Source organism: Clupea harengus, chromosome 8, assembly GCF_900700415.2.
Source record: "Clupea harengus chromosome 8, Ch_v2.0.2, whole genome shotgun sequence".
Lineage (NCBI taxonomy): Eukaryota > Metazoa > Chordata > Actinopteri > Clupeiformes > Clupeidae > Clupea > Clupea harengus.
In genome coordinates, this window is record NC_045159.1 from 1,071,769 (window position 1) to 1,096,590 (window position 24,822).

General features: G+C 43.4%; 2 protein-coding genes across 6 annotated transcripts in view; both read left to right on the top strand.

Annotated features, from left to right (window-relative positions):
* The window catches only part of gria3a (glutamate receptor, ionotropic, AMPA 3a), a 56,600-nt gene extending 47,799 nt beyond the window's left edge, over nt 1-8,801 (top strand). For 2 of the 4 annotated variants that reach the window (XM_012819561.3, XM_031571396.2), the window contains 3 exons: nt 594-708; nt 6,931-7,178; nt 7,356-8,801. In XM_012819561.3, the coding sequence (XP_012675015.1) occupies nt 594-708; nt 6,931-7,176 (361 nt within the window). In that variant the 3' untranslated portion in view covers nt 7,177-7,178; nt 7,356-8,801. Of the gene's footprint in view, nt 1-593; nt 709-5,426; nt 5,542-6,930; nt 7,179-7,352 lie in introns of all 4 variants that reach the window. The other 2 variants (XM_031571397.2, XM_031571395.2) reach the window with 2 other exon arrangements.
* Nucleotides 8,802-10,321: 1,520 nt separating this feature from the next.
* nlgn3b (neuroligin 3b) lies at nt 10,322-22,467 on the top strand. Of its 2 annotated transcripts, none has more exons than XM_031571398.2 (7): nt 10,322-10,943; nt 13,701-14,554; nt 15,022-15,075; nt 15,370-15,525; nt 15,948-16,133; nt 19,089-19,881; nt 20,321-22,467. In XM_031571398.2, the coding sequence occupies exons 2-7, from the start codon at nt 14,083-14,085 to the stop codon at nt 21,174-21,176; spliced, it is 2,517 nt and encodes an 838-aa protein (XP_031427258.1). In that variant the 5' UTR covers nt 10,322-10,943; nt 13,701-14,082; the 3' UTR covers nt 21,177-22,467. The 2 variants fall into 2 exon arrangements, with proteins under 2 accessions (XP_031427258.1, XP_031427260.1); XM_031571400.1 differs by having other exon boundaries at nt 10,324-10,943; nt 13,701-14,551.
* Nucleotides 22,468-24,822: the final 2,355 nt, after the last annotated feature.

The following is a 24,822-nucleotide window of genomic DNA, read 5'->3' on the forward strand; positions in this document are numbered from 1 at the left end:
TTTGCAAAGTTTCCCTTTTTTGTTTAGCGATGTTTGAAATTATTTTAGCTTTTTAATGGTTTTCATTTTTAATCGTTATTATCTGTCAAGTCTACCCCCCTCCCGGCCTCTCCCCCTCCTCATCCACTGCCCCTGGCTTCACTGGTCTCCGTCAGCTCCTGAGTCGAATTGTTTGCTTCTAGTTTGAAGTCCTCTGCATTCCTTTGTGTTCTTTATATTGCATTAAGCTGCTCAGTTTTCTGTGACGAATGTTAACTTGCATGCTGTTTGTTGCTGTTACTTTTCTCTTCTTGATGACAGAGTGTCCCCATCCCGCACCCTTCACTTCAGACCTCCCTTCATGCCACTGTGTCAGGATCAACACTTTCTTTGCCTTAGAGAGCACTTCTTACTCTCACTCCTATCTCTCCACTGCAGTTAAATTAACTAATTAACCAATTTGTCCTTCTCGTGCTCCCCTTGTGAATCATTGATTATTACTATATACCACAGCTTTAATAGTACTATTACTATTATTACTACTAACATTCTAATATATTAGATTTCTCACGGACCTGTTCATTTTCTTACAAGTCATGTTTTATCGTTTCAAGAAATGCTGTTAACCTGGCAGTACTTAAACTGAACGAGCAGGGCCTGTTGGACAAATTGAAAAACAAATGGTGGTACGACAAGGGAGAGTGCGGCAGCGGGGGCGGGGACTCCAAGGTCAGCCTCAATGTCACCAAAAAACGGGTATCTGAGAGAAGAGTAATCGGCAAGGCTGTTTGCAGCTTTAATATGGCACACTGGGCCTCTAATCAACAGCTTTAATCAAGCCCAATGTTACAGAATCAGATTTGAAGAAAAAAAATGTGTAGCTTTTTGCATTTTTGTTATCAAGCAACTAAGATCAAACTGGGAACCCTTTACTTGGCTAATAGAGGAAGAAGAGCAGTAAGTGATGCTGGACATCATATGTGTATCAGTCCTCAAGGCCATAGGCCGCACTCAGTGGAGGAACGGCACCCTTTGGTGCCCCCAGAGGTTTCTGCGTGTAGCTCTTTGGAGCTGCTGCAGTTAAACTGAGTGCATCTCTTTCCAAGGACAGTATATGTTCAATGTTCATTACAGAGATAGTGATTAGCCAGGGATGCTAGTTGAGTTTAGTGAACGTGGGTGTGTTTGTGTGAGCAGATTGAACTCTTAAGCGCGTGGCTTGCCCTGTAGTTGTGAAAGGCAGCAGTTGTTTTCGGCTGCTTTTCTTCTACAGGGCAATAGAGGGTGGGAAAAGTGTCAGGCACGTTAGAAAGGAACAGTAAGGCAGGCTTTAGCATTCATAAATCAATCTTAAAACAGGAGAAAAAAAAACCTCAGTCAATATGGTTAGACCATATTGCAGTATTGTCAGACCATAAAATCTGAATTATGTAAATACCACCACAACAGATCCAATGCGAAAGATCCGCCATGACCCACCGTGTCCAAGTGTAGATGCTGGGCACCTCTGAGATGCTGCTGACCCGGGGGACGGGGGTATAATAGTCTAGGGATGGCGAGGCGAGCAGCGTTGTCTTGAGGGGACTAAGCATTGCAGGCAAACGTGAGAATTCTAATGACTAAGAGACATCAAAAACCACATCATAAATTATCTTTGCCCACAACCCACCACCGAAGGAAATGCCAACCCATTGCACCCCCATACAGGGCTGATTGGTTGGTCTCTGACAGACCTCAAGACCAATCCACACCTTTTCCCTGCACGGCACAAACCCGTGAGCCAGTTGAAAGTGGGTAGACTGTGACCTGCACTTGACCTCTAATGACCTCCACATGCACCCACTTCTCTCTACGCCCTCTACATCTACACAACATATAGGAGCTTATACACAAAAACAATCTCACACTCACCCGCTATACACCATATACAAGAGACACACAAAAAAACACTCTCTCTCTCACGCACACATGCACTACACTTTCTCTCTGTAGACAGTACCCTACACACAAAGCAGGCTCTCGCACACACCTCCACATAAACTACACTCACTCTCTCTACACTACACTCACACGGCGTACAGTAGTCCACACAGACAGTGGTGGTTCTGTGTCCACTGCCATTTTGGCGTGTTTTGCTTGCACTCTGCAGCCCTACGCTTAGCACATTGTGAGCCGCGTGGCAGCTTCAGCTATGGGCCTCTTGCTCTTAGTGATTCTCTCCTGATCGTAAGCAGGACGGGAACACTTAACAAGACCCCCAAGATGGCTGCCCCGTCCAATCTACAATGTGCTCGGCCTTCTGGGTAAAGAGTAGGCACAGCCATGTTATGGTATCACATTTGACTGCCACATTTCCTGTTTATTCAGATTGTTTTTCCTAAAAATGCATGCACTTGTACTTTGACACTGTGTGCTAAATATATTGTATGTAATAACCACTGAGAGAGGGTATAGTTAGGGATTCACGAAAAAAAGGTTCTTCATTTGTATTTAGCTCAGTTTAATTCTTAGTTTAGTGAGCTCTTTTATGAAGGCTACTGGCCAAATATTTCATGCAGGGAATAGCATCAATCTTAACATTTTTTATCAGTGCATACAGTATATTTCAACCCAGATCTTTAATTAAAACGATATTTATTATGTAAGAAAAATGGGACATGTTAAACACATTCATAATTGATTCATGTATCTTTATCATTATGGTTTTAATAAGTGATCATTTTGAATGTTTTATTTTGTACATTTTTGCATGAAATATTCATTGTCCCAGTTTCATTTGGGTTAGTATTTTGTTGTTTGGTTTTTATTTTGATGTTATTACCTTCTGTCTGTTTTATTTTCTCACAATGCCCACAGGCCCACGATAGCAATGAATGAAAAACATACCATACTTCCTGTCCTATTTACCTATCAAAGTACAACACATTCAAACTGAAACCTTCTTTTTTATAATACCTGAAGAGTTTTGGTGACTTGGTGCTATAAATAGCTTGAATGTATATGTTTACTGGGTCGGTGCTCATCCTACGGTGTGTAGGCTCTATGCATTGGCAAGGTGGCAGTCTGTTAAATCAGGTCTGTCCTCCACTGACTACATGGCTCAAAGTCACAGACTCACCAGAGGTGTGCAGGTGTCAGAGTGCATTCTGTCCTCTTGGCGTCCCGACCTGTTGGACACGCTCACTGCGGCAGCGACGCAGCAGCAGCGACGCAGTGCAGACACGGAGCATACTGAATCTGACCACTGCATGCTGAGGCTTATGTTCTCTTCAGGCATCCTTCGAAAACACTATAGCGTGGCCTTTCGGTATTGAATTACTAGAGAGACTTGTTCTAATGAGGCTGTTTTTTTGTGTGTGTGTGTGTTAATGAACCAGCATCTCAGAACACTTGTTCATTGGCACACAACCTTTAATTGACCTCTTCCACTAGTTAATAATCCGCTTGTTTAAAATAACACAGTGAGCCAAATCCCATTTGAAGGATGAACTACCTTTGATATTAATAAGGCTCGGAATGGCATTTTCTTCTGACTGGTAAAGGTCAGATTGAATGTACCAAAGCTCATCACCTTCAATTAACGTATTTCCAGTGGCATCACACCCTGTTTCACACCAAAGGTTTTCCTCTTGAGTCCTCTTCAGTCAGTATGTGGAGCAGCATGGACCTCCTTGCCTGGGCTCCGTGTGTCTCAGCTCTGCTCTGCTCTGGTGAGTCTGTACTGCAGCTGGTGCCGTTGTGCCTCACTGCCTGACGAGCAGCGGACTCCGGCGCGGATGTGGCCCAGACCCACGGCCGCTCCGGAATTGGCCCGCTCACTCACTCCCCCCCCCCCCTCCCACGGGCGTGCACGCTACATGCACAGAAATGTTCCATTCCTCTTACTAGGACAAGTCCAATGGCGTTAACATCAGAGGGCCAAACAGGCCAGCTGTTGCCATCAGTGCTGCGCTAACTGGGTTACACGAACAGGCACATTTGAAATGTAACAGGGTCCCACTCAAGGCCCCATCCTTCTGTCACTCGCGCAGCTGTGCTCATGACACACACTGCCTCTGAGACTGGCGTGCCAGTTTACCCACAGTCCTTCACTGTGTGTACACCTCCCATCATGCTCTTCCCCGAACTCAATCATGATTATTTCTGTGTCTGTTACTCCTTAGGCAGTAGAGCAGCCAATTAGAAATCTAATCTCACTTAATTAGACTAAAGGGCATCGTTTGGACTCCTGCTGTAACATTGTTTAATATCATGTGTCTTGACATTACCACCCACTCTAAGCTTGTTTTTTTTATTTTATATATGATTTAGTATTGTTCACCGTTGCTCATTCATATTGGTAGGTCCTCGGTGCCTTTAACTATGTGTGTGTTCTGTTTGTTTGGCTTTGTATTGCTGTGCAGTGACAGTCTGACCCTGGTGTAACTCCATCTTATCCAGTTCAGTGTTCATTGTTGAAAGAAATTGTGTAATGCTGTGAAAATAGTTCGATGGATCGGGTAAGGTTGATAATAGTATTACTAGATCAAATTGTGGTCCAAATAATAAGATTAGCCATTAGGGAACTCATACAAGAGGCATACTAGTTTTGAACCCCTCTTCAGTTAACACTTTTGAAGTCTGCAGTGGTGAATACAATATATTTCATGTTGAATACAACCGTTCATCATTTTCAGAAAGAGAATAAACAGAGGAATCTAGCAGTCATGTCGGTGCCATAATGCCTTTCAAAAGAATAGCCCTTCAAAAATTGCTTCCCATTTGGGAAAGCCTTTGAACTCTATCTCAGTTATTCAAAAATGTGTCAGAGGACGCAAAGAGCAATTCTGTTACACCTCTATTACTTTCCTCCCGATGCGCTTCATAAGCGGTATTTGTCAAACTGATGTGGTCACAGATCGGAGGGAGCACTGTTTATTACAGCCAAGTAGTTACCACACGGAGCGTTAGGAAAGGTGTAATATAGATCTTCTGATATCCTGATGTTGGGCTACTTTTTTGTAAGACCTTGGCCAAGACCTTCAACAACAATAACTATAAGAAAACTTGAATATCTGACTGCTGGTTTTGTTTGTCTGTTAGTCAAGAAAGGGTTCCTGTAGGATCTAACTTGCAAAATACCTGTTGAAAAAGCTACATGGACCAATTATTTATTGACGAGTAACACTGCATTTTCTCTCCATATATCATTCTGTTATTCTAGTTGCTGTATCAATTCTTCTCTTTTGGAACAGTGTGTGCCGATTACTCAAAGCGATAGAGGTAGTGCCTGGCTCTCTAGGGTAGACCTCCTGTCTGAAAGGTAACATAGTTTTCTGCTTGCTGTCTGTGATGTCATCAGGCCAGGTACCCTGCATTATCGCTTTGTCTAAAGTCTAAAGTAGTCAAACCTTGAATAACATAAAATAACATAATACAATGTTATTTATGTTATTTCCCACGTGAAGAACTCCTGTAAACCTTGCAGTATTGAAACTCAGTGAGCAAGGCATCTTAGACAAGCTGAAAAACAAATGGTGGTACGATAAGGGTGAATGTGGAACCAAGGACTCGGGAAGCAAGGTCAGTCGCTGCAGGTCTTTCTGTGCTAACTGCATTCTGAATCTCGTTCATACACATAGTGATTTTATGACTGCAACATAAGAGATGCACACAGATGAATAAGACACGGATTGCAAACGATCCTTTTAACCATTTATTCACACCTTTTTCTCTTAAGATGGAACATGGCAGTCTAAGAAGTTACAAAAGGCCTGTTAACTTCATAATGCAAATGTCATTTTATTGCCATTTCTTCAAGTAACCCTTAATCAGCCCACACACATAAACTGTTGTCATTGATAGTGGAACAGCCACAGCATGCCTTGGAAGAAATGTTAAGTATGTAACCGTATTTGTTTTTTATCAAACAGACACCATTTAGATAAGAACCTGAATTATAACCATTTTGCCGCAGTGATATTTGCCAAACCCTCATTGAGAATTTATTTATAGGTGTCCTTACTTATTTGCGTGTCAGTTGAATATATCAAATCCTTTAACATTATGTAGTGCGAACGCGAGACAAGTCTCCTTATCCTGACAAAGCGCAAACATAACAGCTGCCAGACTCCTGTGGTGATTAAGTGGTAGGGAAGAGAATGGCAGCGGTGTTTGGAGGTGAGCAGTCATAATAAGTAGACTTGTTTATCACTCTCCATGAAGTTAAGGCATTTGATAAATCAGTGTTTAACCCTCTGGGGATGCCAGGCCTCCCAACTTCTCTCTCAGCGTCTCAGTCAACAAGCCTCTAGCCTAGGGCAACTGACTTATGTGGACTCCACAGAAGCTCTCATAGGGTTAAAATGCAAATGGTAAAACTCTTGTAAATATATTTCAGTATTTGGGTGGTTTGGAAGTTGGCAGCAGCAAAATGGTTGTAATTCACCTCATTACAGCCTGTGACTTGACACTACTGTGTAGGTAAAGATATGAAATATGCCCTATGCTACAACAAGGACAGGAAACTGAGGTGATAGTGCACAACAAGGACAGTGAAGTGAGGTGATAGTTCAGAAAGGGATTGACCTGTTGGTAACTGACCCGCTTCCGCGAAAGACAACTTCAGAGGAGATAATTATTGTACATTTTGTTCAAGCTGTCATTTTACTGTTATATCACACAAAAATAGAGTGTTCTTGTTTAAAGCCTCAGGGCTTCTCTGTGAGGACAGTCTAGTCTAGTCTAGTCTCTCTCTCTCAATTTTTTGCATAGGTCAGCTTGTGATTGATCCTTTAATCTGATGTAGATTCATTACGAAGTAAAAATGTTTCAAGTAGCTGTATGTGCTGGGATCTGTATTAGATATTGGGAGGGGCGGTTCTAGTAATCTTCTAGTAGTTCTAGTACTGTTCTAGTGCTTCTTCCGTGCAACCCTTGAGAGTGCCTGATGAGTGTTGTCTGCCTTCCCAGGACAAGACCAGTGCTCTGAGTCTGAGTAATGTGGCTGGAGTCTTCTACATCCTGGTCGGGGGACTGGGATTGGCTATGACTGTGGCCCTGGTGGAGTTTTGTTACAAGTCCCACCAGGAGACCAAAAGACTCAAACTAGCCAAAAATGCTCAAAACTTCAAACCGGCTCCTCCAGCAAACACACAGAACTTTGCTACATACAGAGAGGGTTACAACGTGTATGGGACAGAGAGCGTCAAAATCTGATGGTACACGCATATATACATTTGTACGCACACACACACACACATATATATGTGTATATAGTACACACACACATGCTATCTTGTACCCTAGTAGTCTATGTACCATTACATTTACTATAGTAGTGATCAAAACTATTGTCATTGTCCAAATCATGAGTTGTGTATGTTCTTTTAAAGCAGGTGACTGCAAAAGAAATAGACCTGGTCTGTCTTGACCCAACCCCCCATCCCCATGGTCAATAGATGCCAGCAGAGTCTGAAGTTGCCTAACCTGATGTGATAAATCAGATCGTACTGACCAAGATGCAACTCAACTTGAATCATGGGACTTGAAGTCTCTCAGTGCCTTACAGCGCCTCCAGCGTCAGAGCAATGCGAACTGTCACCCGACAGGAACCCCAACAAGAACAAAAAATGAGAATGAGAGACAAGATCCTAGATTTATTGAACATTCACCTGTTAACATCTCAACATTTTTGGACATTTTTGAAGATTAAAAAGCCGCCATCACGAGGACTTCCTTCTTATTCTTGGACACATAAGAATGAGTCCTCTCAACGTTTGGAGCTTCACTTTAAATCATCATAATCTCTTTTCAGCCATATTTTAATCAAAAAAATATTTAATGAAGTTATATTGTGTTGCTTCATTTAACACTGCTGTCATCTTGATCATTTAATATAAATATATGTGGAACATTATAGTTTATTTTATTAAGACTGAGCTTTTCTAGAGTAAGAAACATAGAGAAACACATAGAAGTATTGTTACCCCGGTTATGTTTTGCAGACTATATGTTATCTCCCTCATACTGATAATACATTTGATTCATTGCTTAATGTTTAATCAGATCATAATGGAATAGCAGACTGCAGAACTAAATCTAATGCCATCAATACATTTTAATACTTTGGTGCCATACTATCATTTAGGCATATGGTTAAAATGTGCAGTTTATAAAAAGACTGTATCAATGACATGATTTTTTTCTTGTCAATGAAAGGAATGAATTGAAACTGATGAGAATTAGCTGAAGCTAACAGATACAGTACAATGATTTGTCCTATTTATTCTTAAGAGGAGAGCATAGGGTTTTTTTAAGCAAGTACGTATGCATTTTAAACTGACCTATGAGTGCACTCATTTTAGTTTGATTTTTCTCCTTTTGAGTAACAAAAATACAACTTAAAATCACAGACTCAGTCCTTAATTACTTTGTGACTTTTTATTTTTTAAGGAAAAAAGAGCTATAATTCTGTGGAATACAAAATGTACAAAGAGAAGACAACAATGACGAAATGTAAAGACAAATACACTATAGTTTTGTAAATGACGGAGCTGTTAATGTATGTGTATATTCTTTAGCTGATTTTCTAGTGAAGGCTTTTTCCTCTGTCAATGCATGTGAAAACTGGTGAGTGCTTCACCAGAACTGCTACTGATCTGCAGACCCTAAGACGTTATCTGAACTTACTGATCTTCAGTCTTCATCCACTTGGTCTTTCTTTAGCTCTTCTGCATCACTCACGCCTCAGCATAGTGATTTACAGGCCTGCATGTGTGGAGTAAGAAAGCCTCGCTATGAGACGTTTAGTACATTTTGTAAATAAAATGACTTTAAGACAATCCTGTTTCCGTATGTTGCTTGGGGTGTCTTTTCATGAGATGAAGTGTCTGTCCTCTGTGCCACAAGGAGTCAGCAGAAATTGCAGCGTTTCCTGTTGCTAGTGGTAATCTCAGGTCTCCGGAGAAACCACATGTGGAGTAATTCTTCTTAGAAAAGGCAATTACACCAGGCTGTACTGATAAAAGATTGTAGTTCATGGAAGTACAGTATAGTAGAGTATGTGTTTAGTGTGTGGCGGTTTGTGTGACAGGACTGCTCCAGTGTGTTGACATCACTGCGATCTCCAGCAGTCAAAGGACAACAAGAGAACAGGAAAGAAACAAAGGAAATCTTTTCATTTTCTTTTTCTTTGTTATGTCCGAGCTTAACGTTACGTTAAGTTACCACATCTTCTATCATGGTATTTCCACCTAAACCTTAATTGCAGGAGGAGGGGTTAATGATAGTATCTGTGAAATGCCTAATGGGTCTAATTTGGCTCTTCTAAAATGATAAACATTACACTGTGAATATATATTTTTAAGTTTTGTGTTGATCTGAATCACGGAGTATGGAGCTTGGAAAGTAAGAGAGCATTTTCTTCTGGACGTCCTCAGCAGGTTACATGATAGTGCATCAAACACAGTGACAAGGACTATGAAAAAAAACGACTACATTTTAGAACACATCTTAAAACTTTCATGTCATATAAATAATTAATTGTGCACATTTTTGCTGTAGCTCTTAAATCAAAGTGTTACACTTGTAGAAGTTGACCCTGTTTTTTAATGCATGACTTGGTTTTCAAAGTGGCCTATAATGGGATGGGTCAAAGTGGTAAAAATGAGTCCATCTGTGACACCCCAAACCACCACTAGATGACACTGTTGATGGGATGGGAACCCTCACAGACATAGGGGAGTAACCGTCCTACTTCTTTACCAAAAAAGCCCAGCGGACTTTAGGACTGGGAAGGAGGATCACCTCGCAGTATCAGAAACGTTTTCATGTAGCTTGACTCCTGAGAGAGATGTCATATTTGGAAATCTACGCCCATAGCCTTAGGCCTACTACAACAACTACTACTAGGCTACTGCTTCTGGTGCTGCTGCCAGGCCTACTAATTAAATACAACAACATCGCCATCATCATCATAATCAAGAACAACATTTGTGCTGTAGGTATCTATGCAAACCTATGTAAAGCGGCTTAGCAACTTAAAAATCCCTCTGAGTTGGGGGAGAGCACTTTGGTATCGATGCATCCCAATAGAAAGCCCTATCAACCAAGAAACTGCAGTACAAAGAATAATCTAAAAGAGCACTATGTTATATTACAAAATGTAACCTAAATTGGCAAGTTATAGTTTGTTGACCACAAACACTATTTTATCTTGCCTGTGGGTAGCAGTCTTCTATGTGGTGTAGGCCTAAATTCAAATTTTCAATCACTGTTAGCACCACTAGATGTCACTAAACAACTACAGTAGCTTAGCCCATGAGCCCGCATCCCCTCACTAGCCAATCACTATGGCATCCGTGGCCGGCATGGTCTTAGGAGGTGCTCAGTTCGCTGTGTCCGTGTTGTGAAATTAACAACCTGCAACGTCTGCTAAAACTAAAGGGACACAGGCCTACGCTCTAACCTGTTTTATCCTGAAAAATAGACTAGGCTATGGCATGTCCTAGCCTACTAGGACTGGGCTCCTCTCTCCAGGCGTGAAGATCCTAATTTTTGTAATTAATATCATATAGCCTAATATGTCTACTGTGTGGTGTTATTAATTAGTCTAACTCCTAAACAACCTACAAGCGCACGAACAGACAAATGGTTTCCATTCTTCGTTTATTCACCACTGGTTGTAATAACACGCGTGTCCGCCCTCACCGTTGCTTAGAAACGCGCATGGTTGCTGGTGCTCATGACCGACCTTGCGTCTGTGCCCGCGCGCGCGCACCCTTAAAACAGATCCACTAAGATAGACGTTAATTAAAAGGAAGAAGGCACAAGGATATATAAACTAATCGACAGAAGTATTGATAATAGGCTGTATGGATGATAATGAGATGTGATCCCATGGTTTATTTGTGTGAAGACAGCCTCTAGAATTATGTCGACATCGTTTGGGATTACGACCAGACATGGGATGAAGAACACGGCAGGTAAACTGAAATGGTCTTGTTTCCGTGCACAGCCAGATTGAAACGATTGCCGATTCTATGCTATCGAATGCATTTTAATAAACATAGTAATCTTGTCTCTGTGGCTGAGGCACTGGTTGTAAAAGGTAAAATATTTTTCATGTAGTAAGTGATCATTTTCATTGATCAAAGGTGGATGTATGGTGAAAGCGTAATAATGTACGTGTGTTGCGGGAGAGAGAACTGTAATTGTATCACTTCTCGATATGCATTTCAATTAGACATCATTTTACAACCACGGTGATAGTAATGGGTAGCCTACTAGCGCACGGCATCCTGAACTAAGCATCAAAAGAGGGCGACTTACCTTCGTACTGCATCTCACCGCGCGCGGGTGGGATGCGGGTTTAATAGAAGGAATGTGTCTGTAAGCCTACATTCGTTTGGATTTTTCTGGGTGATATTTCATTTTGTGAGATTAAAAAAGCTTGGATACATATCACACTGGATTGGTGGTGATGATATGAATACAATATTTTGCCTAACTGGTGGGCCCGTGCACCTTCGCCATATCGCACATATTCCACTGTAGATGAATCGTCTATCAGCGTATGGAGTTACCAGATCTATTAACCTGTCAGATATAATGGCCCACTGTGTTTTACTGTTGGTGTGTTTATACTGATTTGAGGTTTGATTTATTTGAGATCAGCACCTGTTGTGGACCGAATGAACAGCTTACGTTCGTCCTGCCTATCAAAGGATGGACAGTTGTGATTGTGAATGAAAGTCCACGTTTATTGCGTCGTCATAAAACAAAGTGCGCTGAACAAAAATGGTCAAGTAAATTAATCTACCGAAACATGTTTCCAAAAATCTAGCTCTCTGGACTGAGCCTGATTGCTCAAATCACCCCTTTTTTGCCATTTTCATATTTAGCATGCCAGTGTAGTATTAGTTTAAAATAGGTTCAATATCGCATCAATTCGTGTGACCTCGCCAGTTCTTAATGCAAATGCTATTCAGGGCAGGTTGCACCGAGGACTGTGCGTGAATTCCATGTTTTCATAATTAGATACATCCGCATAATTTATCCTCCAAAGATCTCCCCATAGCTTTGCGCTTAAGTAGCGTAATTACAGGAAGGAGGTTCTTACCTATTGGTATTCATGTCTCGTTTGGTACTCTCCACCGTCTCCCCCGCCGTGCGTCCAAGGAATATACACACTCTCTCTCTCTCTCTCACGCACACACTCACAAACACATACCTCCGAACAGTCAAGATAGCTCTTAACGCGCGTTGGCCGAACCACTCTATAGGATTTTCTGCAGTTGTAGGTCTATCATATCATTAACGCGTTGGGGAGACATAGACCCGTAATAAGCACTTGTCCGATCCCTTATTCTAAATACAGACTCATGAAAGGTCAATGTGATCGGTTTCTCAGTGGTTTGTTTCGAAAAAAAAATTGAATGCAGGTGAAAGCTAACGATGTTTGTCCGCAGATATTTACTTTCTTCGTTCGTGTGAATTTTCTCTTGTGAGTTCTTGTGGTGGCCAGGGGTAATGTCAATAATATTATCAGTCGCACCACACGAGGTGTCGTTGCATTCTATATCAAGAGGCCTCTGCGGGTGTCCATCGATTTCAAATAAACTGTCTTGAAAACGTGGATTAACCACACATTGTAGAGTCAAGGCAAGGCAAGTCAAGAAAAGCAGTGAATGACAGTGATGGATTTTCAAAAACTGTCCAAGCATGTAGTAGTATGCTTGTGTTGTTTAACCATACACCCCCCCCCCACACACACACACACACTCACACACACACACACACACTCACACACACACACACACAGGCACACATAAGCATAAAACAAAATTGTAGCATTAATGATGGCCATTCTAGGCCTACTCTATGCAGCAGGCAGAAGCAGGAGCAGCTGTGTTTGGATGCTAAGACTGTTGTGTCTTAGGTGTGCACTTCTCAGTGCGTGTGGTTGAATCATGGGAGGGTGTTGTCACAGCAGGATTTGTGAGATACTGCCCACTCAGCAGAATATTCAACCCCGTTTACATTTTAAACACATATGGTCAAGCACTTTTTTCACGTCATTGTATCAACGCAGACATGTGCCAAGAGTGCTTGCCAGGGATGTCAAGATTCTCTGTTATGAAAAATGAAGTACACTTGGGAATACATTCTGATATTAAGTGTTGGCACATGCTCTCCTATGCAAAGATGCACACACACATACACACACTCTCTCTCTCTCTCTCTTTCTCTCTCTCTCTTTCTTAGTCTCTCTATCTCTCTCTCTCCTACTCACACACACACACATACACACGCACACACACACACACACACACACACACACCTGTGCATTAACTTCCCAGTTTGAGCACAGTGAAACTCTATACGGTGTGTACTGGGGGGAAACGTAGATAAACCTGTCAAGATAAATGACTAAAGTCTGAAATGAGTGGGCGTGGTTTGTCTGTGTTCCATTCTAGGTGGTGATGTGCGTTAGTGTAGAGAGTCTGATGTTTGTGTAATGTTTGGTGTTTAGTGTACTGGCCCTGTCCACATATCAACATGAGAAAATACATCAGAAAGTCTAATTTCTTTGTCATTTGAGGTTATTGGAGGTATATATCAGATTGGAAACTTGTACTATAATATGGAACGATCCACATATGGCAACCCCCATACTGAAAACCTCATACTAATATGGACGCTGAACTCCGATATTTAACAGGAATGTTTTCTTTTTCCAGGGCTGAGGTGTTCATGAGGACAGGAGTGGGAAGTGGCGAGCGACCTGCAATTGTGAACTTCTGAATCAATGGCAGCAGCCGTGTCAGGAACACCCAGTTGCGAGAACAGCGTGTGCCTTGGACGGTCGGAGGTTGCATCCTGCTGCATGGTGATGACCATTAGTGTGTGTCTCGGGTGAGAAGTGGAATCGGCGTGCGTGTGTGACAGTGTGGGAGTCTGCAAGGGATGCGTGCTTCTGTGTGAGTGGGTGAACGAGAGCGCGAGTGAGAGTCTGACAGCGCCAGCCAGCCACCGAGCCAGCAGGAGCCCCGACAAAAAAAAAACCACCCAGCTTGTGAACGCTGTTGTTGCTGTGCGGCAGGGTGCCCACCTGCCCAGACCATGTGGCACCGCCTGATGAGTGCCCGCCTGTCATGTCCACACCCACCCAAATGCCTGAGGACTTGCCCACTCGCCCTCTCTTTATGGATGCTCTTCTTCCTCGGGCCGGTCGCCATGGTGACCGGCGTGACTTATCACCCAGTGGTGAACACGCAGTACGGCAAACTGAGGGGCATGCGGGTGCAGCTGCCCACCGACACCCTGGGGCCCGTGGACCAGTACCTGGGGGTGCCCTATGCCTCGCCGCCTATCGGGGAGAAGCGCTTCATGCCCCCGGACGCCCCGTCCGGCTGGACGGGGGTACGCAACGCCACCCGCTTTCCTGCTGTTTGCCCGCAGAACATCCGCAACGCCGTGCCCGAGATCATGATGCCTGTGTGGGCCACCTTTAACCTGGACACGGTCGCCACCTACCTGCAGGAGCAGAGCGAGGACTGCCTTTACCTAAACATCTATGTGCCCACGCAAGGTTGTGAGTTGGAATATGCGTATTGCACTCTCGCTTTTGCTCTCTCTCTATCCCCCTCTCTCTCTGTCTGTCTGTCTCTCTCTCTCTCTCTCTCTCTGTCACACACACACACACACACACATACACAAACACACATACACTAACACATAGACATACACATATATACAGAGATGAAAAGACACACATTTACATGTAATTTACACAGTGATTTAGACATAGCACACACTACTGTTGCCGGCTGTGTCTTGGCGACCTACATTTGAAAAGCTGCATCCTTTACAATGATCTCAGCAGACCCTGAAAGACAGGTCTATCAACTTTTGAAATGAAATGCAAACACACATACACTCATATAAAAATGAAATAAAGGAAAAAGCCCAAACTAATTTCAGATTAAGGATGTTCGTTGTTCTTGAGTTGCACCTTACACTTTCCTCCTCTCCCATTTTGTGATACTGCTGTTCTCCCAGGGGCCAAGAAACAAGCGGAGGAATCCCCCGATAAGGACAGCGAGGATGATGACGGTATGCCTCTTCAACCTGCCTCGCTTTAAATCAGCCTCCTTCCTCTAGTCATAATTTTGCATGGCTGTCATAAATATTTAACATATCTGGCTTTCCCACCTCTTGCATCATCTTCACCTCACAAACATGAAAGTAAACATGTCGGAGCACAAATTAAACATCAAGAGCGTTCTGTAGCCAGAAGCTCAGTTTCGAATCACCGTGAAAACTCTTCTGAGCGCAGAGCAATCGGTCTGAAGCACAAAGCCTGGACACACAAACAAAATTATTAATAATAATGATGTCGTGTTGCAGGACTCCGAGAGGCGCGGGACGATCCAAAGCCCGTTATGGTGTTTGTGCACGGAGGATCCTACATGGAAGGGACTGGAAATCTCATGGACGGAAGTGTGCTGGCCAGCTATGGGAATGTCATTGTCATTACCCTGAACTACAGAGTGGGAGTACTCGGTGAGTAGACATCTGGACAGTGTGTGGGCAGGTGCAATGACTCCGATTTTTAATAACTGCAAGGATACATTCAGAATGTGAAAAGCCTCCCTTGTGAAATCTACGGGACAAGTCGCAATCACAAAGCACTCACCTTTCAAGGAACGCAGGAATTCAAAGAGATTAAAAAGATATCAGAAGAAACATTTCGATCCCAAGTCCCAGAAGCCTTACAAGAGTATCTTTCAAAAGCAGACAGTCTAAACAATTTCCTATTTACTGTAAAACTGATAGCGCCCTTTGTATAGATAATATAGTAATATCATTTTTTTTTTTCGTAGTGAGTTTGCTGAATTGAGATGGCATTTGCTGTTTTGTCCATGAGCTCTGCGGTTGTAGCACTCTTGCAGAGACGCAGGACTCAAGTCTGTGATCAATTACAGGATTCCTGAGCACAGGTGACCAGGCAGCCAAAGGGAACTATGGCTTGTTAGACCAGATCCAGGCACTGCGGTGGATCAGTAAGAACATCGTGTACTTCGGCGGAGACCCCAAACGTGTCACAGTTTTTGGGTCAGGGATTGGCGCCTCTTGTGTGAGCCTCCTCACACTGTCCCATCACTCGGAAGGTAAGAATCCCTGGAAATGTTATGCTTGATTTTCAGTATTGTTTGAGTGGGAATTAAAGAGGTGTGTGTTTTAAATGTAAACCCCAATTCAGTTGCCTCTATGGCGAGGCTGGGTAGTACAGGTCTGTCTTTTTACGTTTCGAACAGATGTAGGGGTCCAGTAATGGCAGATTTCTTTTTACTGTCACCGTTAAACCATTATTTTAAGCTACTGGGAAGCACAGTTGTGGCTATTCTCATTTTCCATTATTCCTATCCAGAAGACCCAGATCCCATAGTCGGCAGTGGAGCTGACATTAGTTTCATCACCGAATGCAACAGGAGTGCCATGTGGTGGAGTAATTGTGACAGCATATGGCACGTGTTTTTCTTTTTTTCTTACTGGTGCACAGCACATATAATAGATTAGATTGATGTCAACGCCTTGGGACAGAATTTCTGCTTGGGAGCCGGTGGGAGGAGCAGGAAAGGTGGCGGTCCGTCTTCCCTCCCCTGTCCTATCAGTAATCAGCCTAAAAGCGTGGAGCTCCAGGCGAAGGCTTGTCCTCTCCCAAAGCAGATCGTATATTACTGCATGGGCCTGTCCTCTCCGATCAGACGCAGAATAAATACCACGCTCTATTAGTTCATCTCCTCGTTCATTAGCTTCATTTATTTATATATTCATGTGTTTGGGAGTTTTAATCACACTCTCTCAGCTCCTCCAGCTCCATGGCGCCGGGGGGGGGGGGGGGGGGGGGGGGGGGGGTGGAGATAAGTAGAGGGGCAGGAGGTGTGAAGCGAGGAGCCTTGGAGAAGCAGAAGAATGGCAGGTGGGACGGGATGGGGGGAGAGTGAAGAGAGAGGAAAGTGTTGAAGTGATGGAGTGAGAGTGAAAGGAAGGAGGACGAGTGAGGGCAGAAGAAGGTCAGGTGATGATAAATAGAGCGCGGGAGGGGCGTGGTGGTGGGGGGGCGTCGTACATCCTCCCCTTCCTCGTGCCAGGCAGTCACCTTGCACACACACACACACACACACACACACACACACACACACTGCACCAGACACACACACACACACACACACACACACACACACTGCACCAGACACCACTGATGTATGGGCAGCGCAGATGACCTCACGGAGGTACAAAGCACACAGCCCATTTAATGTAGATCACAATCTGAATTACCATGTGGATTCTGTCCATGGAAATATATGAAATATACTGCATGAGATGAGGTTATTAAGACCTAGTCAGTGAACTTTCATAGCTCATATCCTTTATGAAAATATACTTCACTAGGAGGTGGGTCCATCAGATAAGCCTAAAGAAATGACTGTATAATCATGTACTTTTGCAACTGCATTCAGTAATCGCACATGTACGTATTGCAAAGGCAGTTTTTCATCGATCTCCTTTTTTCATAATGACAGATGACAAAGGACCGAGATCTGATAAAGGAATTAATATATACAGCATAACTAACCTTACTTGTTGCAAACTATGCATTGAAAAGTTCCCTCATAATATATACTCTAATTAGTTAGCGTTTGTTGTTTTCCTATGAACCAGAGTATTTGAACACAATTTTTTTAATTGATTATTCTGAAATATTCTCTTTTGTATTTGAATTTGCCTTTGCCAAATATTTCATAATTCAATAATTAATGTGTTTTCCTTATAAGCACTTTAGAATCTAGTGAAAAGTATATTTCGACCATACCCCAGAGACTGTTGAGTTGTCTGATTGCTAAAAGAGGAGAATCATTACTTTCATTTACTTTCACTGACATTCCTTCCATTTCTACTTCTCTATAAGGCAGACATAGGTTTTCATTGAAATGTTCCCTCATACAGAGACATACATTTTTGCTGATAGAAAATCTTTTATAATTGATTTTGACTGGTCTTTGAAGCATTTGCCAATTAAAAAGGACACTGAAATCCATTAAATGTCCTTGAAAAGCTGCAGCCTTCACTTACTGTACTAGCCTTTCAAGTTTTTAATTAATATTTGTTCTCCTTTTTGGACATCTGTCTTGTCCACGTGTCTCCTTTTTTATTTTTTCTCATTTTTTAGACATGTTTGTTATCGAACACGGTGACACGTGACTGACTAAACAAACGTTCAAGAAGTTGTTGTTGGAATAATATCTTGCAATTGAAATGATTTTGAAGACCTTAGGTGAAAGGTTCCCTTTCATCATTTGCATTTATATTCACACATTGTATAAACCTGAGACCACTGCATAGTCACAATGTCTGTGATTTTGGATTCAACATGTTTGAGTTTGTATTTGAGTTCCCTGCTCTAGCTAAATAATGAATAATAAAGATTTAAGTGTAAAAACAAGCCTGTGTGAGAGATTGTGTAAGCAAACCAAATTATGTGCGATATAGTTCAAGTGTAAGGCATCTTAAATCTAATTTATGTAAAGTGATTTATCATACTAAAATTGCAGCTCTTCCTGCCAGTTAGCCACGGTCTGTTAATGGACTTTGAAGTAATCTCACGTCTCCTGCGCCTAAGGCGGCTCACAGTCTTATGATTAGTTCACCGTGAGAAACATAGTCCTTCAAATCATACATGTGCCCCTCAACTTTTTTTGGTTCTTGCGAGTTTGAATGCGAGAGTGTCTGTTGGGATTTCTGGGCCTCTTTGATCTCTGTCTATCCTTTGATCTCCATCTGCTATTGAAATCAGTATCACTCGACACTTGTTAAATATCTTTTGTTCTAGTGTTTTATTGCGGTAAAGCTTTTCACTAGCCTTTGTGTACTGGTTGGGAAGGGTTTTTAAATGTTTTGATTGAATTGAACTCATGAACTATGAGTACCTTGGGAAGTCAACGTGTCTTCTGAGAGGGGACTGTCTTGTAGAGAAGATTAGACCATCACGTGTTAAACTTAAAGAGAGAAGCCAGCGGTCCTCCTGATAACCCTTATTTCTGTTTCTGTCCGGTCCTCTGCAGGCCTGTTCCACCGTGCCATCATCCAGAGTGGCTCAGCTCTGTCCAGCTGGGCCGTCAACTACCAGCCAGTGAAGTACACGCGCCAGCTGGCCGAGCGGGTGGGCTGCAACGTGCTGGACACCCACGACCTTGTGCTGTGCCTGCAGAAGCGGAGCCACAAGGAGCTGGTGGAGCAGGACATCCAGCCTGCCCGCTTCCACGTGGCCTTCGGGCCCGTCATCGACGGCGACCTCATCCCCGACGACCCGGAAGTGCTTATGGAGCAGGGCGAGTTCCTCAACTACGACATCATGTTGGGGGTCAACCAGGGAGAGGGTCTGCGCTTCGTGGAGGGCGTGGTGGACCCCGACGACGGCGGCGTGTCGGGCTCGGACTTCGACTTCGCCGTGTCCGACTTCGTGGACGGCCTGTACGGTTACCCGGAGGGGAAGGACACGCTTCGGGAGACGATAAAGTTCATGTACACAGACTGGGCGGACCGCGACAACCCGGAGACGCGGCGGAAGACTCTGGTGGCCCTCTTCACTGACCACCAGTGGGTGGAGCCCTCAGTGGTGACGGCAGACCTGCACGCGCGCTATGGGTCACCCACCTACTTCTACGCCTTCTACCACCACTGTCAGAGCCCCATGAAGCCCGCCTGGTCCGACTCAGCCCACGGAGATGAGATGCCGTACGTGTTTGGCGTGCCACTGATTGGGCCAACAGAACTCTTTCCCTGTAACTTCTCCCGCAATGACATCATGCTCAGTGCCGTGGTAATGACCTACTGGACTAACTTTGCCAAAAGCGGGTAAGGAATATTTTCGCAATCACTCTGTATATAGGGTGGTTCATACTGAGTTTTTTAGATAGCTGAAATGAGTACTGTTTGAAATGATAACTAGCAGTGAATATGTGCTACATGGATTGAAATAGGGAACCAGTGGGAAGATGGCTCACCACTTAGTGAGATACACACAAAATAAGACAGAATGAAACCCTGCCATCCAGATGTAATGTGTGGTACTGCACTCTTGGTAGTGTCTTCTTGGGTCATTGGATCCTGAGAACTTGCTGATATCAAACAATGGGTCTAGTGTCTTAAGCAACAGCTTAGGTTATGCTGTTCTAGGCAGTGACCAGTGTTAGAAAGTTAAAAACCTTGTGAGGTGTCTGTATAGCTGTAGTTTGTAGTAATTCACTGGACCAAGACTGAGATTGACTGTGTTTCTGTTGCTATATGTTTGCAGTGATCCCAATAAGCCAGTGCCTCAGGACACCAAATTCATCCACACCAAGGCCAATCGTTTCGAGGAGGTCTCCTGGTCCAAGTACAACCCCAACGACCAGCTTTACCTGCACATCGGCCTGAAGCCACGTGTGCGTGACCACTACCGAGCCACCAAGGTTGCCTTCTGGAAGCACCTTGTCCCTCACCTCTACAACCTGCACGACATGTTCCACTACACCTCCACCACCACCCGCGTGCCGCCCCTGCAAACCACCCAGAATCCCCGCCCCAACCAGCGCAAGGCCGGATCACCCAACACCAAGCAGCCGTCCGTATCCACCCACAGCGGAGACAACCGGGGCCCGATGGTCATTGCCAACCCGCGCGACTACTCCACCGAGCTGAGCGTCACCATCGCTGTGGGAGCCTCGCTGCTCTTCCTCAACGTGCTGGCGTTCGCCGCACTCTACTACCGGAAGGACAAGCGCAGCCGTCAGGACATGCCCCCGCAGCCAACCACGCCCCGGCAGAACGCCTCCAACGACATCAGCCACGCCCCGTCCACCATCAGCGGCAACCAGGAAGTGGGCAGCCTGTGCGACCCGCTGCGGCTGACCCCGGCGTCCTCGCCAAGGGACTACACTCTGACCCTGCGCCGCTCGCCCGACGACATCCCGCTCATGGCCCCCAACTCGGTCGCCATGACGCCAAACTCTATCCCCATGACGCCCAACACGGTAACCATGGCGCCCAATACCATCACCATGACCCCCAATTCATTGATGGGACATCCCAGCATGCACCCTTACAATACTTTCACCCATGGCTTTAACTCCACAGGCTTGCCGCACTCTCATTCAACCACTCGGGTATAAACCCTCCCTCACCAACCTCGCCACCACCATCACCACTTCTGTTACAATGAGAAAATGTACAGACCAATAAGTTCCCCAAGGACGACAAGATCAATGAAGAAAAGGAAAGCTAAGAGAACCTAAAAAGAGGTTAATTTGTAGTTTTATTTTTATTTTTATTTGGTTCTCTTATCTTTTCACCACTTCACTTACACCATAGGACCCCTAGACACCACAGCAGTAGAAATCCATCATACACTACTGTATTCCTCATTGTATTATCCCTCATTCTTTGTGCAATACATGCCTGTATATTGTGCCATCGTCACTGAATTAGTATGCCATTGCCCCTGTTTCAGTCATGAATGCCACTTGATTTTCTACTAACTGAAAATAACGCTGACTCCACAGTATTTAACCTACTACCACCCTTTAATTCATCACCATCCCCACTCAGCGACCCTGTGGAGCCCACAGAGTTCACCTTGCACAGTGTCAAAACATGTTTAATGTTGAAAGACACCGTGCTAGTAGCCTCATAGACAAAATCACCTTTCAGATTTTCATTTAATAGCTCTGACCCCGTTTTGACCCGCTTTGTTGTCAGTTTGTCTGTTCTACTCTGAAGACAGACCGCTCTGTCAAAGCTTACCAACATCTGATGGAAAGTTTGTTTGATGGCAAAACCTTTCCTGTAGATTGGACATGTAAGGATCCCTCTGAACCTCCAGGTACCCTCTTTAATTACCTTGGAAGGCATGGACCACAGTGGTTTATTTTAAGAAAAAAAACTGAACTGAATGAAATAACAAGTCACAGCCCATACGCTGACGAATGTAGAAGAACCAGGTCAAACCATGTATATATTTATATCTCAAAAGCCACACGAGTGTGCCAAGCTTTCTATGGACGTGAGGTGCTGAATTGCCAAACCAGAACGTTCTGTTGTGCCAAACCCAGAACACTGCCTCGGAACTCTCAAAAGCATTACCGCTTTATCCTATCCTGTTACCTTGGTCATCAAATTTACAAGATTAACGGAGGATTTCTGTAACAACACGCTCTTTGTCTCATGCACGACAGCGGGAACTGTGATCTTACTGAAGGCCACAGTGTAAAAGCACTGCAATATATTTGTCATTGTTATGTAATATGTGTACAGCTGGTTTTTAAAAAGAAGTCCACTAAAGTTTTCTTTCTAGGCTTTTCCAGGCTTCTACATTTATGTGCATCAAGAGAAGACATTTGGTCAGAAAACTAAACCCACTTGGGATTTTACAAGCATTTCAATCACTGTGTGCGTGCGTTTCCCCCCCCCCCCCCCCCCCCCCCTTCCTTGAGGAGAGTATAACTCAGAGGAAAGACTAGGGCAGGAGGACAAATGAATACTCTGACAGGAAAATGGTGCAACGGTTGAAATGAACATTTTAGCAGCCGACAAAAGAGTCAAATTAGTTAGCTGTGAAAATGCACAATATGCCTCAGCAATTCTCTCTTTCTCTCTCTCTCGCTCTTTCTCTCCATGTGCGTGTGTGAGTGTGCTTAGAGAGGCAGAAACAGAGATGGATGGAGAAAAAAGCAAGGGAATACGAGTGACTGTGTATTTATGCTTTTGAAATTAATACATTTGTGTGAAATGTCTTGCGCAAGGACTAATTATGTTGTAGTAATGCTGTGTTGTATTGTCTGTTATACCTTTGATCTTCATTTCTCCAATTTATCTTCAGTCTTATTAGTTTGATATGTCTCTTCAACGGTGAAAGCAGTTGAGGATGGCACCTCATTAGCTGAAAAGACATAATTTGCTTTGCTTGAAAATATTGCCCTTTTCGAATCAGATACATTTAGCCACTGCTTTTCTAGTTTCTTATGAAACATAATGAATGTGCAAATATATATAAATATACATATAGGGCTTCTTCAAGGGTATTTATAAGGGTGTATAGAATAATGTATAAACTACCTGTATCAGTCAGACTTAGATGTGTCCATTGATTGCATATCTAAGATTTCCACAAATTAATCTTTATTCCTTATTGGGATCAACAACTGTGGAGGACGCCTCCATATTCTGGCTTCTAAATAAATGAGGGAACCCTCAGCTATGGCAGGACTTTAAAGAAATCTGTGTCTATTTGGTAGGTAAGATGTCTCTCTCTCTCTCTCTCTCTCTCTCTCTCTCTCTTTCTCTCTCTCTCTATCTCTTTCTCTCTCTCTCTCTCTCTCTCTCTCTCTGAGTCTGTAACTTAGAGCCTATCTGCTGTTAATGAGGCACTTTCATAGCTGTGGGTGGTTGAGTATGAATCAGCATCAGCATCAGCCCAGACTGATGATAGAGTTTAAAAACAGGAATTGAAATATGTAAATTTAAGTACCATGATATACCAGTATATTGTAAACAATTGATTACTGTTCACATGACTGACAGTGATTGTAATAACTGATTTTACTCACATGAATGACACATCTTACAATAATTAATTTGAGTTCCATGTCTGCTGCCAGGATGCTCAGATATTCATATTACAGAAATGTTTCATTAGAAATCAGCTGTAAAACAACTGAGGTAAACATGGTCATTTCCTCTTTTTTATACTCTGTAACATTTCTGTCCTGAACTTTACAGTAAACTGTTTGCTTACAGTATGTTTGAGTTTTCTGTGTCTGAACGATTTACTTCTTCACAATACTGACCTACTCAAAGAGAAACACATACAGTAGACCTCCACTCTGTGGGCTCCAGTCTGCTATGGACCTGGTCAGAGAACATAGCAGATGTGTTCTAATAAAGTTGCCAGTCTGAGAGACTCTGGGGCTAAGGGTGGGGCTCCAGAGACTGAAACGGTTGCGCAGGGCAAAATTAATTAGCTTGAAGTGAGGTGCCGTGCACACCGAGTGGAATAACTTCATACAGGAATGGAGAAAACTTCTGCCTTTAGCTAGTTTAGTATTTGGGATGGTGCCCGGAAAAATGGCAGAGGCCAAAGTATCCACTTCCGTCATGATAATGATGAACAGTTGAAGGCCCTCTTTAACCACCTATCAGCTCTCAGGAGTTGAAGGCCCCATCAGAATCAGAAGAGGTCCCGGTGACCCGAAAAACCCTCAGATGTAATTGCCATGACATCACACTATGCCTGAGATCCTGAAGCATGTTCATTTGGCCAAATCCCTTATTTACTCTTACTAAATATACTGTCAGTTTTACAACATCAAAAAAATAAAAAGCGTTCTTTTTACATATTTAAATATTAAATCAAGAATACACAAATATTGAAGAAATACAAGGACCGTAACGAGTGAGCAGTGAATTTGAATTTTTTTAGAGAAGCATAGCTGGTTCAGTAGCATGGTTCAGTAGGACCTCTTTGGGCAATTCTTCCATGTCATCGCCACTAAACTGGACCCTTGTGTATATGTGAAATATTTCTATAAACAGATACTATTTAAAGATAATGCTGTTAAGCACAATTTCTTAAACCCCTGGAAAACATAAGCTCTCAACACAAATAGATAGGTCAATGACATCACACCTCTCTCTGGACCTGCTCGTCTCTGATGGCGTGTGTGTGTGCTTGTGTGTGTGTGTGTGAGCCATCACAGACAGCATCAGGGTCAGTGGGTTGGTCAGTGTCGAGCGGCACGCTGATATTTATATCTGTCCGCA

What these genes read in the sequence shown, in the direction of transcription:
- nlgn3b (XM_031571398.2), top strand. Translation starts at nt 14,083, where the DNA reads ATGTGGCACCGCCTGATGAGTGCCCGCCTGTCATGTCCACACCCACCC. An exon ending in CTATGTGCCCACGCAAGGTT is followed by an intron (nt 14,555 to 15,021) that starts GTGAGTTGGAAT and finishes CTGTTCTCCCAG; the next exon opens with GGGCCAAGAAACAAGCGGAG. An exon ending in CTACAGAGTGGGAGTACTCG is followed by an intron (nt 15,526 to 15,947) that starts GTGAGTAGACAT and finishes GATCAATTACAG; the next exon opens with GATTCCTGAGCACAGGTGAC.